At 35.8% G+C, this 19,379-nt stretch overlaps 1 protein-coding gene across 5 annotated transcripts; it reads left to right on the forward strand.

Annotated features, from left to right (window-relative positions):
* The first annotated feature begins 1,749 nt into the window (after window positions 1–1,749).
* On the forward strand, window positions 1,750–19,206 carry slc12a8 (solute carrier family 12 member 8). Of its 5 annotated transcripts, none has more exons than XM_043248576.1 (15): window positions 1,750–2,059; window positions 2,140–2,198; window positions 2,492–2,560; window positions 2,695–2,841; window positions 4,100–4,291; window positions 4,387–4,618; window positions 12,115–12,228; window positions 13,312–13,399; window positions 14,328–14,415; window positions 15,106–15,252; window positions 16,214–16,847; window positions 16,928–17,019; window positions 17,103–17,220; window positions 17,407–17,467; window positions 18,033–19,206. In XM_043248576.1, exons 1-15 carry the CDS (start codon window positions 1,936–1,938, stop codon window positions 18,202–18,204), a joined length of 2,337 nt encoding a protein of 778 aa, XP_043104511.1. In that variant the 5' UTR covers window positions 1,750–1,935; the 3' UTR covers window positions 18,205–19,206. The 5 variants fall into 5 exon arrangements, with proteins under 5 accessions (XP_043104511.1, XP_043104512.1, XP_043104513.1 ...); XM_043248577.1 differs by having other exon boundaries at window positions 2,728–2,841; XM_043248578.1 differs by having other exon boundaries at window positions 2,734–2,841.
* Window positions 19,207–19,379: the final 173 nt, after the last annotated feature.

A 19,379-nucleotide genomic window follows, 5' to 3' on the forward strand; every position in this document is an offset into this window, starting at 1 on the left:
AACTGTATCTTGATTAATCTTAGCTTTATGATTTCTATTCATAGTATCATGCCAAACTGTACACTCATTTCTTTGTAAGTCATTTTTAAAAACATTCTCATTTAAATTGTTTAATTTTTTTTTTTTTAAATATATATAAACAATTTACGCACACATTTACTTATTGTTTCATACATTGAGGCCCAAGAGCAGTCCTGTGTGTCCTCATTTAGTTTTTTTCATAGTCCATATGTTCTGAATGTCAAAGACATTTTACTGTTTTTGATTATTATGGTATTATTATTATTATTATTATTATTATTATTATTATTATGTGTGCCTAAGCATTCCTTTACTGTCCCTTTTATTTTTACATGTTGTAAATAGGTTGTATATTTTAAGTTGTGCATTTTGCTGTGCACGTTTCTTGGAGTGTAGAGAGTGCAAAACAATTTAATATTTGCTGCCATTTTGGTTTGCTCATTCCTACAGTCCCTGATGACTTTTAGCACAACTTTTGTGACAAAATCATGTTTGTGATTTTGATTGTAAAATTACAAATGTACTGTCCTCTTAAGAATTGCCTCTAAATGCAATTTTAAGAATTACAATTTCATTAAACCTTGTATGGATCTCTTACACCCTCAGAGGAAAAATGCTTAGGAAGTTATTTATCGTTTCAATATCATGTGATATCTGCATTATAAATATTTAATCATTAAGTACTGCTACAGATGCTCCAGAAATCGATGAAAATGAAATGGTAATTTGAGGGAAGACCTTAATGTGTTTTTTTTGCTTTATTTCCTTTTTAGTATTTTTTTTTTTTTTTTTTTTGTTAAAGGTCATATCCTTTTAGACACATGACTGTTGTCCTTCTCTATTGACTGGGTGTTTCGAGCATCAAAGTTTTATCTGGTGTTACTGATAGTGGATCATTATTTTCTTTCAAGCTTAATTTGCGTGAAAAACTGAATGAATTTATTTAGTAAGAGAGCTCTTCTGAATAGTTTTAGCCATTTAATTTTATTGGGAAGTGCATGTCCTCTGACTGTCTTTGTACACTGGTTATATTTTTATATGTATCCATTTTATTGTAGCCGAATTATTTCCATAGAACATACTTTAATGCAATACCTTGCCTAAGACATGGGGGAAAAGTTCTGATTGGGTGTTTTTGATTGCGTGCCTCTTGTTGTGTAATATTAAATTTCCAAATGCATCAAGTTGTTGAGTGCTTTTTCCATGTGTCATGATCACTCATCACAGCAATGTGTGGTCTCTGCCTTCTTAGTAAATCACATGAAAATAAAAGTCTACAAATTTTGAACAAAGATCAAGATATATATATTTTTTCAGGTAAATGATGATTACCATTTATTTTGCATTGTGATTGCATCTATATTTTATACATTTAGGCATGTTTCTCATAATTGTACGTTTCAAACTAAAAGTAGACTGGGGCTAAAAAATATGGCTTTAAATTTAGTATGGTCGAAACATGACCACAGCTGGCCTAATTTGCATAAAATGTATTCAATGTATTAATTTCACATCACGTCATAAATGTTCACTAGTTGGTTAAATTACAAGAAATAAACGATACTGAAATATTGCACTGTTAGACTGATCGCAGAACAGTGAGATGCAAAAAAAGAGTCGTACTCTGGCAGAGCAGCACACGCACACACCTGAGGTGGCGCTGACAGAACAGATATTTGTTTAATGACGCTTATTGCACACGTAGCATTTCCATGAATAACAGCCACACAAAGGCAGCCGTAATGCTAAAATTCCTAAACTGATATCAAACTGTAGGATCAAACGGTTTTAGACAATGTGCCGTGGTTAGTGGCGATTTAGTGAGCTGCTTTTTCGATGGTTACTTCAAAAGCAGAAGGTGTGACGTATACGTGCAAATAAAACATTTATTCATTTTGATTTACTTTCATCTAAATGAATCGTTCGAAAGAACCGATTCGCGAAAATGAGTCGGACCACCCAGCTCCTCAGGTGTGCGTGTTTGTGCCTCTCTCGCGTTCTCCACCTGCTGCTGCATCCGGGAGCACAGCAACTGTAGGTAAGTCAGTGTCTTCGCGATTACTCGAGGAATTTACGGTTTATCAATTTCCCAAAACTGAAGTTTATCTGTTTATTCAGGGCCCGTATCCCTGGCGTTTCTGGTTGAGCTTACAAGGACCGCGCTGCATAACGTTAAAGTAAAACAAACACAATTTCAGTGCTACACAACTTAGTCAAGTGAACTGCAATGCGTTTGTTTGCCTTTTATACCCAAAGTAGTATTAAAAGGTTTGGTCAAGCGCGGGATATAAATTGTATGTATTTTATTAATGTGTCACTTATTAATAGACGGCTTTTGTTGGCTTAAATGTATCTAAGTTACGTGGCCATCGCTTACTTGGCAAATGTTGTTAAAATTGGCTTTGTTTATGCTGTACTGAAGCCTTTCGTATGCGTGGACTATAGCAAGGTCTTTTACATTTATATCCAGCTGCTGTTATCTTGCCCAGGAGGGAGCATGAGTCCTCAAGTCCAAGAGTTATTTCATGAAGATGCACAGGTAATGGCAAATCAGTAAGTTTTACCATAAAAATAATTAGAAAACCATAAATTCAGACCTAATATGCTATCCTCGGTAGATGAACTGTAACGAATAGGGACTTATTTAGATGAGAGTGACATTGGTTTGTGTAGGGTTCCCAGAGTAATGCTCAGCCTTGGTGGAAGGTGCAGCTCTTCGTCTGGGAACCTGTTCTTTTTGGCACCTGGGATGGAGTCTTCACTACCTGCATGATTAACATTTTTGGGGTGGTTCTCTTTTTACGGACTGGCTGGCTTGTGGTAAGTTATGTTTCATCACAGATTTCATGATGCTTGTAGTGCATATGCATATCGTAGAGTCTATTCATACAACATTTGAAAAGATTACGATTAAGATTTTGGTTCTTATCTATGTTAGCCCATTTTTACCAAGTTGCAATTACTGTGATATGACACCCACATTAAATATTAAAAACTAAATTGTAGACTACCATATCATATACATGAATCACTATAAATTATAACCAAGATAATTAAAGGTAGTTCTTCTTAATGGCACATTGCAATCACCTCTGGCACATGTATATTGTCCTGTTATCTGATCCTTAAAAACAGGTGGAGCTTAAGGTCTCAAAAATGAGTACCAAATCAGAAAATGTAATTAAATGGTCCCAACTCAAAACAGAAAACTTAGTAAATATGCTACAATGATGAAAACTGTTTTTCTTACCCAAGAGTTTTAGTTTATTTTTAAATCATTTCGAATGGTAGTACATCTGCTTATACATTATTATCTGGCCTTTTAGTAAAAAAAAAATATACAAACAATTTCTGACATTAAGCATAAATTAAAAAGCCATTGTGTTACTTGAGTCATAGTGTCAGTTAATTTCTGTGCGTCCTGTTGTTGACTTGTGGTGTGTACATACAAAACATGATCCGCATACATTTAACACATAGCATCTGGAGGACATGCGTTTGGTAAATCATTTACATAAATGCTAAACAATAATGGGCCTAAAATATTTAAAGATTTAAACCACATAATTGCCTTGGTTGAAAAATTACAATTGAATAACCAGGAAAGTAAATCTAATGGTTTCAAATGCTTTCTTTAAATCCAGAAATCTTGCACTTATTTATTTCATCAAAGATTTAATGAAACAATTAGCTGTTTCTGTAGAATATGTGTTCTAAAACCGAACTGCATAGGATGAAGGGAAAGGTCACTATTTTCAGTGCCAGCTTTCAATTACTTCAAATTTCCAAGCAGAGGGGAAAATTTCTTGTGTTATCGGTAGATTAATAATCTGGGTTAGAGGTCTGGTAAATAATTCTTTGTGTTTTTTTTTTTTAAATATATATATAATCCATATTCATCTTTAGCTGTTGAAGTTTTAATTGCAACTTTTTATTTCACAATTTTGACTTTTATATTTGCATTTCTCAGGAATAAAACTTTTCAGAATTGTGAAGAGAAGTTTCATTATGGCAGAAAGGTTTTCATGTGTCTCGTGTTTTGGCATGTAAAATTTTTTCCCCATATGCTCATCTTTAGGGTAACACAGGTGTGTTGCTGGGCATGCTTCTGGTATCCATGGTGGTATTAGTCGCCTTGGTTACGGTGATGTCAGGCATTGGCGTGTGTGAGTGTTGCAGTGTTGGTAACGGTGGGGTCTACTCCATGATTTCCACTGTGCTTGGAGGAAGGGTTGGAGGAACTGTGGGACTCTTGTATGTGTTTGGACAGGTGAGCATCTACTTTCTTCTACATGTAATTACAAATACATTAGGTGGTCGGTTCACTGTTCAAAGTTTGATGGCAGTCATGTTTTTTGTTGGCAGTGCGTGGCTGGAGCGATGTATATCACTGGTTTTGCCGAGTCCATTGCGCAGGTGCTGAACTTACAGAGCATGTGGGTGGTGAGGGGAATCTCTGTGGCCGTTCTGATTGGTCTGCTCGGGATTAACCTGGCTGGGGTAAAATGGATAATACGCCTTCAGTTGGTTCTGCTAGGCATATTGGCTATGTCCACTCTGGATTTCGTCATCGGGACATTTAGTCATCTAGATCCAGGTGAGTTATCGTGCAAATTACTTCAAGGGCCATTTAGATTAGAGTTTACAGTAAGTTTAAGACTTACTGAGCATCTTAAGGTAAATAGCTTTAACTGGAAGTCTTTCATTAAACAACAACATAGATCCCCTATTGAGTGCCATAAAGCAACCGGTGTATATAAGTTAATTTATTTCTTAAAATGAAAAATAAAACCAATAAATCTCATTTTAACAGGCACTTTTGATTCTACCAAAGGTTTTCATTTAATAAAGTAGTGCTTTTGGAAGATATTCCTGCCCTGCAGTGTTGTTTTCACAGTGCCTGCCTTTCTCATATTGACACTTCTTTCTTTGCTCATTTCCTGGCAAACCTGCCAGACGAGGATATACAAGTCATTGTATATATTGGACTAAATTCTCAGTGTGCTAAAGGATTTTTCTTTTACCAGTGGACATTTCTCTTATTTCTGTTGTGTTATTTCTTTTGTCTGTATTGTTATGCGTGGTCATATTTATTTATTAGAGTTTAAAGGAAGTTTGATGCATCTTATTAATGAAAGTATACACTACTGTTCAAACAGTTTGGGGTCAGTCATGTTTTTTTAAAAGATTCAGTATTCTATGTATATGTTATTCTAAGGCTTTCAGTTGATCAAAAACAGTAGGGAAGTATTTTACATTGTTGACAAGTTTTACAAAATATGTATTTCAAATCACTGCTGTTTCAAATTTCAAAGAATCCTAAAAAAGTATCTTAGCTTCTACAAAAATATCAAGCAGCACAACTATTGTCAACATTTATAATAATAAATGTTTCCTGAGAACTAAATCAGCATATTATGATTTAGTTATATTAGCATGTTTAGAATGATTTCTGAAGGATTGTGTGACATTAAAGACTGGCATAATGGCTGCTAAAAATCAGCCTTGTCCATCACTGGAATAAATTATTGCAATTTAAAGTTAACTAATTAGTCACATTTTTATTAATTTAATCACAATTAACAGTACAATTTTTAAATATACATTTATATTACAATAATTTCTCATTCAATCTTTAAAAGAATATACAAACAACATAAAGTATATTTTTATTTGTGTAAAGGCATCTTTTTTGTGACTGAAGGCCAGCATCACTCTGATGTCTCTTGATTAGCCCTTCAACACTACAAAGCTTTTCACTTTAACATATATAACTAGTTCATTAATTACTTATTTTAACCCAAAAAATAAATAATAATAATAAATAATAAATGCACTTCTTGTTAAGAGAAAAAGTGACGGAAGTTGTGAGTGGGGTGGCCAACCCTAGCCACGCCCTTGCGTTAATTGCGTTAAATATTTTTAACGCGTTATTCTGAAAAAATGTATCGCTAATTTAGACACCACTAATAGGTATATGCAAACCTGTTTATTAACTGTGACTCTATTATAATTGACTTAAGAAATTGGTATTTTTTTCATCTTGCAGCAAAATGATTTTTGGTGTTGATTCACTACCTCAACTAGTGTTTGGCCAGTATTTGATAACTGCGTTCACATGTCCTTACAACAACTGTCCTGCAGATGTCAGGGTAACATAAATGTGGTGGGATCCCGAACAATGCCAACCTGTGGGGTTTCGTTTTGATGCCCATTTTATAGTAGTGGCAACGCGCACACACGTTTATTTATTATTTACATTTTCTTTTTCTACAAACGTTAACATATTTAGGCTTAACAAACAATGCAAGATGAGATTTAGCATGCCAGGCATTGATGTGGCAGTGACAGCAATAAGCAATAAGCTAGTTAGACCTCCAGCAGCCCTGCATCTGCTGGGAGGGGTACGCACGGCCACTAGGGAGTACAGGGTCTTTTTCTAAAATAAACACAATTATAGAACTCCAACACCAATCATAATATGGAAGTTGAAGTAACAGGAAGGGTGAAGTGATTTGTCTTCCCGTTATATACAGTTATGTCATCTAGTCATCCTAGACCTGGACCTTAGAAGGCAAAAATACATGCAATACTGTATTTAATTCAGCAAGGATGCATAAAATAGTTCAAAGGTAACAGTGAATACATTTATAATATTACAAAATATTTCAAATAAATGCTGTTCTTTTCAACTTTATATTTCCAAAAAAAAACCTGGAATTATTCTGAAGGTTTTCATAATGATTTTAGGCAACTCGGTTATTATGAACAATTATATTTTTTAAGCTCCAAGTTAGCATATTGGAATAATTAGTTATTTTTATTTGAATGTTTTTTTTTTTTTTTTTAATGATTTATTTTATTTAATATAAAGCATGTGTTAATGAAATGTAGCGTGCTTACAGACTAAAAAGAATTCCAATTTCCAAGTTCCAATTTCTAAATCTCTCCAAAGCTATAATTATAGAAATCCAGTTTCTCACACATTTCTTTTTAGGACATTCAAATCGTCTTGTATTCGAGTTGTATTTGAAGTAAGCATACAGTATTAAATGAAAATCTACCCCCTCCTACAAAAAAAGTGCACTTAGTACAAGTTCATTTCGGCACGGATTCATAAAAGCAGCTTTGCATCCTGCAAGAATTATATGATACATGTGATCAGAGTCATTTGCTCTTAGGACAAGCATTCAGACATTCTTAGTCCATTGTAATTTTTAAGTTTTTTGGCTGGCCACTTCAGACGAGGTCAGTATGTACTTTCACACTGGGTTTGCAGGAAATCCATCCCAACTCTTCCTGTTCTCCTGATTACTGGCTTCCTGTCTAGAGAGGAGGCAAGACTCTCAGAAAGATGGCGTTGTCACTATCTCTCTGTAGAGAAAGTCAAGACAGATTGGGGTGTAATGAACTAAATATGTGGTGTTACCCCCTAACTGCATGGCCTGCTGCTGTCGTGTTGGCTCTGACCCCTTTTAGATGCTGGACTCAGGCTGCAGTGTGCACTGGCAGTGGGAAAAAGGAGGCGCTGGTTCTTTCAGGTTTTTTCAATTAAGCCTTGTGGTTCTAAAGTGATCTCACCATTGGCACGACTCCAAGGGGTTGCACGGTTTAGGCCTGGGCGCCGCATGGGCGGGTTACCTGCCAGTGGCAGGAAAAAGGAGCTGCTTTGCAGATGTGTTTACAGTTTGATAACGCTGTTAATCACGTAGCCAAGGCCAGGTGGTCAGCACAAAAAAAACTTCATAACCGTGATGATTTAGAGATCCCAGAACGACCACATTCCACAACAGTAGTTCACCCTGAGATTGGACATTTTGTCTTTCTAAAGTTATTCGATTGTTTTTCTTCTGTAAAACATGAAAAGAGAAATTTTGAAGTATATTATGGCCACTCTATAAGGTCTAAGTGCCATAAAAATAAAAGTCTTGCTAATGATGTTTATCTGCCAAAAAGAAAACTCTATCTGATGCGATGGGAAAAAAAAAAAAAGATTTCTACTATGTTCCAGGTCTACTTTGAGTAGATGGTAGTATATTTAAGTCATTAATTACTAAACATTTTTCATTTTACTGCGACTGAACTGATAACCAGGAGCTGAATCAGTTGATTTGTGAAGGAATCATTTAGATTAATTTTGTGAAGTTCATCAGATTATTTTGCACAAAGATTTGACTCTGCTTAGAATTTTCATTCGTATTTTTGACGCAAAGCTTCAGAAGACCTAAATAATTACAAATAGTGCATATTGAGTCAAATGGACTAATGCTAATGATACTTTTATAATGTTTTAGAGCTTGACAATTGCAGTTCTTGCTTGCTTTCCAAAGTTTTCCAAAGTCACAGTTTTTTTTACAGGGTGAACTATTCCTTTAAGAACTGAAACGCTGAAGAAAACTGAAGGGCTGAGCACATATCTTGGTTGTGAAATAATTGTTGGTAAAGGATATGTTTGAGTTATACACCCAATCTACCATTGGGTACCAATGTGCCCAGGCTCATGTAGCCAAAATAGGAGAAGGGATGATGATCTTTTAATATTGCTACCTACCTCAATGTTTTGTTAAATCGTTCAAAAATGTTATTGCTGGAAAAGATGAAGAAAATGTGAGCACAACCCTCTTGAGTGTTCATACCATTGTGGTGAACACATTTGTGCTAGATTTTAAAAAAATGAGAGCGCCTCCTAGTTCTGTCCCTTCTCTCCTGCCTATTACCACACAAGAGGAACTGTGGAAGAGCTTTCCTGCTACTGTAGGTTTTGAGACTGTGATATTTTTGGTGTAAATTATTATAAGTTATTGTATTATAAGTATTGTAAGTAATTCTCTAGTGGTGGGAAGAAATTGCTGGAATAAAACAATTAAATTTTTCTTGCTCATGGTCTGTGATCAGGTCATTGGCTTGTTTTTTTTGGTTTCATGACGGTGTGATGTTCACGTTATGTAGGATCTCAACTCTAACCTCAAAGATGCTCTTATTTAAGCGCCCCAAGTTGGACAGGAAACTGACATGCGCTCATAGTTTTGGGTTAAGGGTGTTGACCGGGCTCACCCACATTTTTGGCTTGAGACAAAAGAGCAGGCAGGAAGCAGATCCGAGTTCTTCACTAGCAGAATCCACATCATCACTTCCTCTTCCAAATCTTCAGATCTGAACTCTTACTACAAATATCCAAACTGCATTTAGAATGGTTAGAAAGGTGGCAAGGAGGGCAACAGTAACAATCCTGCTGTAAGCTGCTGTGTCAGTATGGCCTGTTTTATATGCTTGTGTGTTGTGAATAATGTGTTTTATCTCAGGGCATGACATTTATCTCAGGGCTCAAGAAGATCATTATCAAACATAGTGGATATGTTCTTATTTTTGGATTCTTTGATCTATAAAATTGTCAAAAGATCAACATTTATTTAAAAAAGGCTTTTTGCAAGAAAGTCTATGTCACTGTAATTTAGTGCTATCTTGTTAAATAACAGTATTTAGTTAAAAAATCCTTTCAATGAAAATCTTACCAAACCTTTTTATGGTAGTGTATTTGAAGGTTGTTTAATTCACAAGCTAAACTATTGCTAATTGTTTTATTCTTGCACTTGTTATTCCATAAACATTTAGCAAAGTTCATAAAAGAAGGTAATTATGTCAAGGTAATTTATGATGTGGTGAAGTAGGATATGTTTTTTCCTGCTTGCGTGGTATTATTGGAGTACTTGATATCTGTTGTTTCTAAGGCTGTGTCCACCTAAACTTTCTTTATGCACTTCCTCTCTACCTCCTTCTCCTGATCCTCTCCATTGTATCTTACTCTCTTTCTAGCTCTCTCTCTCTTTGTAGCCAAGAAACTGTGACTTGGAAGGGTATGAACAGGCAGGGCTTCTGAAAGGGTGGTGACTTCCTTTTGGATAAACATGTCATTAATCCAAGAGAACGCATTCTTTCCCATCATAAGATAACCAAGAGGGAAATGGATCACGATCTTGCATAGTCAGGCTTGTCTCTTCAGGGGTGACAACCACCATCTTTCTTTCCATTTCACTATGTCTAATATAAGCTATTGACTCTAATTGAGAATTTATTATTACTTTATTAAACTACTTTTTAATTTAAAACCTTTTTCAAACTAAAACTTTCAAATCAGTATGACCTTCTTTCATTGATTGAATGCAAAAGTAGATGTTTTGAAAAATGATCAAGCTGCTGTTTTTCTTTCTTCGTGTGTGTGTTCACTGTCAAGTCTTAAAAAGGATAAAGCACTATAAAATTATCCTACATATAATTCATCTCCACCAGGGGTCCGAGGACCAGTAGGAGGCCTCAGCAAATTTTCAAGGGAGCCTCAAGATTTAAATCACTTATGACAAAGTTACAAAAGACAAAATGACTTACTTAATAAACCTCCTTTTTTAAAACATAAATGTTGCTAAATTGGTATATTATTTAAGTAAAAATCTTGAGTATTATTTCTAGACATGGAAAAGTTTATTTTTTTTATCAGTTGTTGTTGTTATTATATTATTATTATTCAGAAAATCATGAACAGCTGAAAAATAAGTCATTGGGCCTTGAAATATTGTAGACAGAAACAGGGCCTTAGAGTTCAGAACCACTGTTGTAAGATTTTTAAATGTTAGCTTAATATTTTACATTATTTACTAAAAAACATTCTTCTGTTTTATCTTTTATATTAAATATGTATAAGTGAGATATGAGAGCTGGTAGCAAAATGAATTAAATGTAATCTGTTCGTCACACACACATCAACCTAAGACCCTCATGTCATTTCAATCCTGCAAGACCTTTGTTCATCTTTAGAACGCAAATAAGATATTTTTGATGAAATCCAATACATCCTTTCTGATCCTTTGTATTCTTCGTGCTAATTTTTTTCTCGTAGCTTTATAAAATTTGGTTGAACCTTTGATGTCACATGGACTGTTTTTAGCAATGTCCTTACTACCTTTGTAGGTCTTGACCATGTCTATGTAGGGTCAGAAAGCTCTTGGATTCAGCCTAAACAAAGAAACGATTACATAACTTACATTTTTGTGTGAACTATCCCTTTAATGTTTTTGTCCCTTTTGTAGCTTATAAATCTGGTTTTATGACTTGAACATTCTTCCAAACATTTACTTCTGAGTTTTGTAAAAAAAAAAACCCAACTGGTTTGTAATGACATGAGGGTAAGTAAAAGCACTTTTGGTGTGAACTAACCGATTAAATTTTTACACTATGTATACAAGTACAAAATCACTAGAAGCATAAAGTGTCAGTGCTATCTAGACTTTAATAATTGCCACCCTAAGAAAAAATCCCACTCGTGTGATGGTTTAGCACAATGGTGATATCTCCCAGTACTGTTTACGTAAATGTTCTGCGGCGCCTGTTCTTGGATTGTTTTGTTTGCTGAGAACACACCCAGAGCTTAGTCCAGCATTCCCTCCATCATGTCCAAGGCGCAAAACTATTGAACTTGGCATGTATTCCCAAGAAAAAGGCCGGCCCTTGGTTTGCACGCATCTTGGCGGGGCGTCTGTCCCCCCGGGTTGTTACATAAAGGGCGGTGATGGTCAGCCACAGACACGCGGGGCTCTGCCTGTGCATGAGTCCAAACCTGTCATATTTCAAAGCAGACGTCTGTTCCACAGCACCCCAGGGAACCCCTCCCTTTGATTTCAGGGTGAAAGGGGTTATTGTATCTATGTGCGATAGATCAATATTGTATGTCATGGGTGCTGGTTTGCGGTCTTGCACAGGAGGATATTTTCTTGTAAATGTCGTCACTAGCCTGTGTTTTTAGAGTGGTGGAAACTCGAACGCTGCTTCAGGATGGTTTTCTGAAGTTTGTTTTAATTGTACGAACTATTTAGACTGATCTGTCTAAATATCAGATTTTTCATAACAGATTGTAATGTACAGGAAAACTTTGTGTGTGTAATGTTTGTGTCACATATATACTCAGTGGAGATGAATCTGATTCTTATCGTCATGTCAGTGTAGACTTTTTCCATAAAGCACTCAGTGATGCTTTAGTCCAACTGAATGTTGTAATAAACAGTCTTTCCTTACATTGTTTTGTGCTGAATATGTTTATTACAGAGCATGGATTCGTTGGTTATACAGAGGATCTGCTGCGTAAGAACACGCTGCCAGACTACACAGCTGGCGAGACTTTCTTTACCGTGTTTGGGGTTTTCTTTCCTGCGGCGACAGGTGAACTTACACACATAAACAAAAAAGGCTCAACTATGATATAATAGCCATTGATGCAATGACACTATGCTGATATGAGGATTTATTTTTGCTCTTAGTGAAGTATAAGCCTGTATAACTTTGGTGGCCTGAAAGACTTGCAGCTGTACTGTATTTAGGATGCAGACATCCCAGAAATCTCTCTTTCTGGCAGAATTTCATCTCGTAGTTAACACATTTTTTTATAATGAGGTTTCAGTCTGAGCCTGCATGTTTTTTTCATACTTTTGATTTCAAGGAACCCTGATCATTATGATCCTTTTGCGAGGCACCTCCTTTATAAAATACAAAGGAATTTTTTGAATATTTAAATGTTCTTTTATATTGTGTGAACAATATTATTAAGTCTACTACTATAAATACCAAACTCAAACAACTTTCTAAAATGAAATAATTGGCTTTTGTATTAATGTCCTAAAAGATATTGCTTAATTATAGAAAAAAAAAAATTTTACTGTAAAAATATTTATGCTGTAAATATTATGACATATTCCATAGTAATCTTCTTTTTTTGACCAGCCTTTCATAATAATATACTGTCAAAATATTATTGAACGTTTTTAATATTTAGGATCATAATTATTTAGCATGCACATATTTTGCACCTATATCTGTTAAATTGTCTCAGCGGGTTTGAGTTCAGTCTACATTATTGTGATCTCAACCTACCTTTCATAATGCTTTCAGCTTAACTATTTTCACTATATAAATAAAAACAGACAATATAAATCTAAAAAATTAGTTAAATAACTATCTACAAAATGTGAGAAACCCTTAAATGTAAGAAAAAGCACTTTATTTTTGTCTTGTTTTACCACCTACATGGCAAATCGGTGTCTACCTGCTGTAAAGACTAAGAGATTGAACAATTCAGATTCCATTTTTGCTCCTGTTAGAAGTCAGGAAGGTGTTTCAAGTGAGCTCTGATATGTACAGGTTTTGAATAGCCCCTTGTCTCCAGTCTTGTTTTCACTGTAACTCTTTGTGTGTGTGTGTGTGTGTGTGTGTGTGTGTGTGTGTGTGTGTGTGTGTGTGTGTGTGTAGGTGTGATGGCGGGATTCAACATGAGCTCTGATCTCCAGAGGCCCGAGCACAACATCCCCGTGGGAACTCTCGCTGCAATCTGCACCTCGTATGTTTCTGTCTGCCACAGAAATAATATTTAATTCTTCCTTTGTTTATCTTTAGCCTCTATTTGTGTTGACTGTACACACACTTTAGAGCAGGCGCCCAAAGAAAATATGAGAAACAAAATTAGGATAAGCCTTCAAGCCCTGAACAAAACAAAATGTGTATGGCATAGAAATCAGTGTAAATACTGCATGTCTGGTAAGATTTCTTTTTTGTTGTTGTTGTTGTTTTTGAAAGAAATCTATTATTCTCATCAGGGCTGCATTTAATCATAGAAAATCTATAATAATATTGTGAAATATTATTACAATTTAAAATAACTTAAAATCATATACTCAAAATCATTCTTGTATGCTGATTTGGTGCTCAAAACATTATAAATATTTGATTAATAGAAAGTAAAAAAATAAAAATGTTTTTAAACATACATGTTGTGTGTGTGTGTGTTAGTGCTGTCAAATGATCAGTCACAATTAACTGCATCTAAAGTGTGTACTGTGTATATTTTTATATATATATATATATATATATATATATATATATATATATATATATATATATATATATATATATATATATCCACACACATCATATATTAAATATTTATATTATATAAAAAATACATGTACTTATATAAGTACATGTACATGTTTTTATATAATATAAATATTTAATATATGATGTGAATATATATATATATATATATATATATATATATATATATATATATATATATATATATATATATATAATTTTTTATTTTTTTATTATTCAGTACACATACATACAATATGTAAACAACTTTTATTGTGGATGCAATAAATAAAACCCTTTTTTGTTTTTGGATGTGATTATTTAATAATTGATAATTTAAGTTAATTTCTCTGTAATTACAATTAATGACTCCTGTGTATTGTTGACATCCGCAGGTGGTTCCTGTATCTCGTCTTTGTGTTCTTACTGGGAGCCATTTGCACCAGAGATGCGCTGCGCTTTGATTTCTTAATAGCGGAAAAGGTAATCTGATGTTATTACAGGCTACAGAGGATGGCCATCTTCCATGGGTTTTTCCACTATTAGGACTTATTGTCTCAACTGAAAGTGAGACTTGAGAATAGCACATTAACCACAGATAAAACATTACAGTTGCGTTTATTGTCTTGCTAATGTCATTCCACTTGTCTACAGGCCCTCATAACAGAGGCATTTGAGGTCATTCTAAACGCTACAGCTGGTGTAAGTGTTTGAATGACAGCAGAGCCCAGTTGCACACTGACCTTGCACATACCCTGACGTTTGATAGCCACGCAGCTGCCAGTCAGCATAGATTACAGTGGGCTGCTGAACTAAGCTACATAGTTTATGAATGTGTAAGGCTGTAGCCTGGTTGTGGCTGACCCAGCTGTTTCTTAATGTGGGCTGTGGTGTTTTGGGGTTTGCATTCTACGTACAGTGCATATCAAGTATTATATTGAATCTACATTTTGTATATTATGATACTGCAGAAGTTAGGGTTTCAGAAACATAATCAACCTCACAATATTATTTATAATTGCCAATTTTCTCATTATGGTTTCTGTCAGATAACACATTGTTTCTTTGATTTACTTTGAACACATTATAAGCTTTTTTCAGTCTGGCCAAGCGGAACAGAGCAGGGTGGAGCCCTCTACATTCTCTTCCCCTCTGTGTTTGTTTTTTTCCCAGGTCTCCTTGGTTGGTTTCCTGTTTTTGCTGGGCCTCTACATCTCCTCCCTGGCCTCCTGCATGGGCGGCCTTTATGGTGCACCCAGGATCCTTCAGTGTATTGCCCAGGAGAGAGTCATCCCCGCTCTCGGATTTCTTGGGAAAGGGGTAGGTGCTTATTGGGAGAGATTAATGTGGTAATATTGTGGCTATTTTCATAACAGGGAATAAAAGGCTGTAAAAAAATGCATTATTTTATTATTAGATATTGTGTTATTAAATCTGTTCTGTAGTTAAACCATTTAGAAAATCAGGTATGAACTCTCAGACGCTAAGAAATGATTAAATGCTAATTTGCTTAGTATAACGAGTGAAATTAAACATTTGTTTTTCATGCACTTTGTTCCAATTTAATGAATTGTTTACTTTTTCACGCTCAGTGAGTAGCTCCATAGATGACAGGATGGGTTCTTAATTATAGTGTCCCAGAATTCGGTCCAAAAAATGTGAAGGAATGAATTGTAACAATTGCGGCTTTCAAAAAGCACAGCACACCCTTTCCCTCGCCTGAGCTCTGTCTGACCCCTCTCTATGGGCTACAAGTTCGCCCGAGACATCTCGGCCTGAATCAAAGTCCCAGAACAAACGCAGGAAGCACAGAAAAGACCAACCCTGGTGGATCTGGAGCTGTGCCAGCCAGTAGCAGTAGCGCCTCTATCCCAAAGATTTATGGGATCTGGGTAATGACCGGTCTGAGGTGACATGAGAGATGTCTTTTTTGGGATGTTTTAACTGGATACTTCTACTCGCTCATTACATAACCTGAAAAGAGTGATAGAAACAAGGGTATAGGAGTCAAGCCCATTTTGTGAACTTGCAAATGACTAATAAAAACCTGGTGAGTAGATGTAGACATGACTAGACTCTCCTATGCAATCCCAAAATGCATCGTGAGGAGCTCAGAAAAAAATAGGCAAATGTTTAAATTCCTAAAAGTAACACACAGAAGTCAGTAACTTTCAGGTCAGTAACATGAAGGTACTCATGTAGTAAGCAGACAATAAGGCAGCACACTGGATTTTGCAATAGCCAGAGACTTACCTTTCTCTTATTTTTATATGTATTACAGCGAGGGCCCAATAAGACACCCGTGGCTGCCATCTGTCTGACCAGCTTGATCTCCATGGCCTTCATCTTCATTGGCCAGGTCAATGTACTGGCTCCCATCGTCACCATCAACTTCATGCTAACCTACAGCATAATTGATTATTGCTATTTCTGTGTGGTAAAAACCCATGAGATGCAGGTCCAGCAAAGGACGACACTGATCAGGAGGTCAAGCTCAAGAAGGTCACTGGTGTCCAGCACTCAACCCCATTACGGCAGCAGTGGAGCCATCAGTGAGCCTGTGAACGGCACACTGCTGGAGTTCACCAAAGACATGGACCAAATATTTTCATTGCCCAGCATGGACTCTGATGAACAGAAAGTTTCTCTTCCTGCCTCCAAGACCCGGGGAAGGAAGTCAAAGATCCCAGCTAAAGAAACGCTGATGAACAGTTTTAGGTTGGACTTTAACAGCAATGGAGCATTAGATAAAGGAAAAGATGGGAGGGAGCTGGAACAAACAATTGGATTAGATGATAATACCAGCAGCCAGATAGGATTTATGGAGTCTGACCTTACGACAGAAACAAAGAGGAAACTGTCTTCGGGCTCAGTTGAACTTGATCAGCTCGCAAGAGAACAGTTAGATAGAAATGGTATGTAAATCTATACATTTAAATAACTCCTCAATATAGTGATCTAAATCTATATTTCACCATATAACTTTCTTTCACAGGTTCAGAAACAAATCTTGAAGAATCAGAAATAAGATCAATCCAGGGTTCAGTCTATGCCAGATTTTGCAACCACTGGATTTCATTAGTTGGTGTAAGTTTGGGAAAAAAATACTCAGCCTATAAGCAAAAAGCTTGTCAGCTCAAATTTTTAATGCTGTGTTTATCGTTCTTTAGGCATTGTGCTCCTTTATGATAATGTTCATTATCCAGTGGATGTATGCCTTGATTAACATTATAGTCGCCCTTATCCTCTTTCTCTACATTGGAACAACAAGCCCAGGTTTGTCAACAGGTAACTGAAGTTGTTCCTAACTTTTATTTGATTTGAATAATCTTTGAGAAATAACCCCAGTGGCTGAATATTGTTTATTTTTTATATATTGTGAATATATATTGTGTAAAATAGAGGTTTATTATGTGCATATCCATCATTATGATATGTTTTTACGAAATGTAAAATTACATTCTCTGCCCACAGGTGCAGCAGCTCACTTTAGTTTTTTCAGGTGGCTCAAGACTTCACTGCAGAATTTGGAGAGGTAATTTACATATTGTTCTGTAGGAAGACTTGTCGGTTTGATCATAAAGTCTGATCCTTATTACAGCATTGTGTGGCCAAGAGTAGCCTGCTTAGACATGAAAAGATGTCTGATCTACATTTTTTTATGATGTTTATCAGATACAAAAAAAAAAATATCCACAACAATAACAGTGCAGTTTCCACCAACGCTTGTACTGAAAACAGAAATATAGATCCAATTAGAATTTCTGTTTAGCCAAATGGAAAGTACTGATTATTTTACAGACATTCAGCAGAAAACCAATTTGAGTTAATGGAAAACAAAATTCAGAATATATTTTGAATATGCTATTCTAAATGAACTAAGACTGTAAGTTATTGTCTCCATGCTCTATATGAAAAATTATACTATTATTTAGCTTGGCTTATTAGGGTAGTTCTTCAATTAAAACTGAATAAAGCACATCCAAAGATTACTGTTATGTGGGTATGTGTCATTGTGGTTATGTCCATTATGGATTATGTGATCATCAGAACTATGAATATACACAATACCGAACCTGACATCATTTGCCTCTCCCTAGGCAAGAGGGGGCCCTTCAGGACCAGATTGTGGTGACACCCTCTTTGTCAGCTGTAGGCATGGAAACCACACAGCTAACAGAGGAAAATGCAGACTTTGCCTTCCGTGATCGTTACCATCACTCCTCCTTTATCACCACCACAGACAAGATAGTCCATCCTCAGTCCAACTGAGCATGTAACAACTGTGCCCTGCTAACCAGCTGGATTGAAAGAATGGACACATTGGACTAAATCATCACTCACTTAAAATATATATTTTATTTACTGCATTTGTCAGGTAGTACTCGGAGGACTGAGCTTTATTTCCTGGAAAATCTGAAGGAAACTAATAATGCTTGTCTGTTAAATCGGGAATGTGCAATCAAGTCATGCAATGTGAACTAATTTGCCATCAATATACTTCTTTAGTGAAATGCTTGTATAAGGTGTAATATGAGCCATGGGCATTTAATTTTTAGTTCATAAGTAAATCTTGTCTTTTATTTTGATTGACCCCCCTGAGGTCAGGACACTCAGTGTTGTAATGTGCTCCCTCCAACCTTCTGGCCAAGTAAATTATTTTTTTCTTTCCAGATAATTTCTTTTTGATTACTGAAATGCAGAATTCATATAGGTTTAATGAGCAAACCTATTTGCATGCTGCATGTCTGTTTACATTGCAGTCAAGTTGAAGTTTCTGCACATCAGTTGCTTTAAACAGGAGAACTGTCATCATCTACTCACCTTCATGTTCATGCACCGAACGTTTTTTTTTTTTTTTTTTTTTTTTCAGTGGAACAAAAGTGATTTAACGTAAGAATCAAAAGCTGTTATTTCCATACTGTGAAACTACGTGGTGATCTGTCAGTCCCGAAACCTAGCGATTGTATGGAAGGTTGGGATTTGAGTCCAGGTCCCCTTGCTTTCTAAATGAAGCTCATCATGACAGTAAAGTGCAATTCACATTAATAATGAATAAACTGCTGTGATTACATTTCTAGTTCAGGTGCATGAAGTTTAGCTCCGTTTTATGGTCATCCATGCAAATGCAAGCTCTTTTTAAATACAATTGCCAAGTAAGTTGCATCACAGGTGCAAAATGTGTAAGGCTTTTAACATGTTCAATTGTATGTTTCTCCCAGAGATGTCTAAAATAGGGAGCACGCGATTTTGCGTAGTGTTAACGCAAACTGGGGTTTGATTGCGACTTGAGAGGAAAAAATACGAATCCCACCTGTTGTGGCATCATTTGACTGTCATAAACCGAATTGAGTACACATTTGTGAAAGTGCGTTCATCCAGAGGAATGGGGAGGAAACCGCTATCGCCTGCCTGAGGGGAGGAGTCACCCACTGCTCCGGTTTGTC

This window comes from Puntigrus tetrazona, chromosome 9 (genome assembly GCF_018831695.1).
Source record: "Puntigrus tetrazona isolate hp1 chromosome 9, ASM1883169v1, whole genome shotgun sequence".
Taxonomy (NCBI): Eukaryota; Metazoa; Chordata; class Actinopteri; order Cypriniformes; family Cyprinidae; genus Puntigrus; species Puntigrus tetrazona.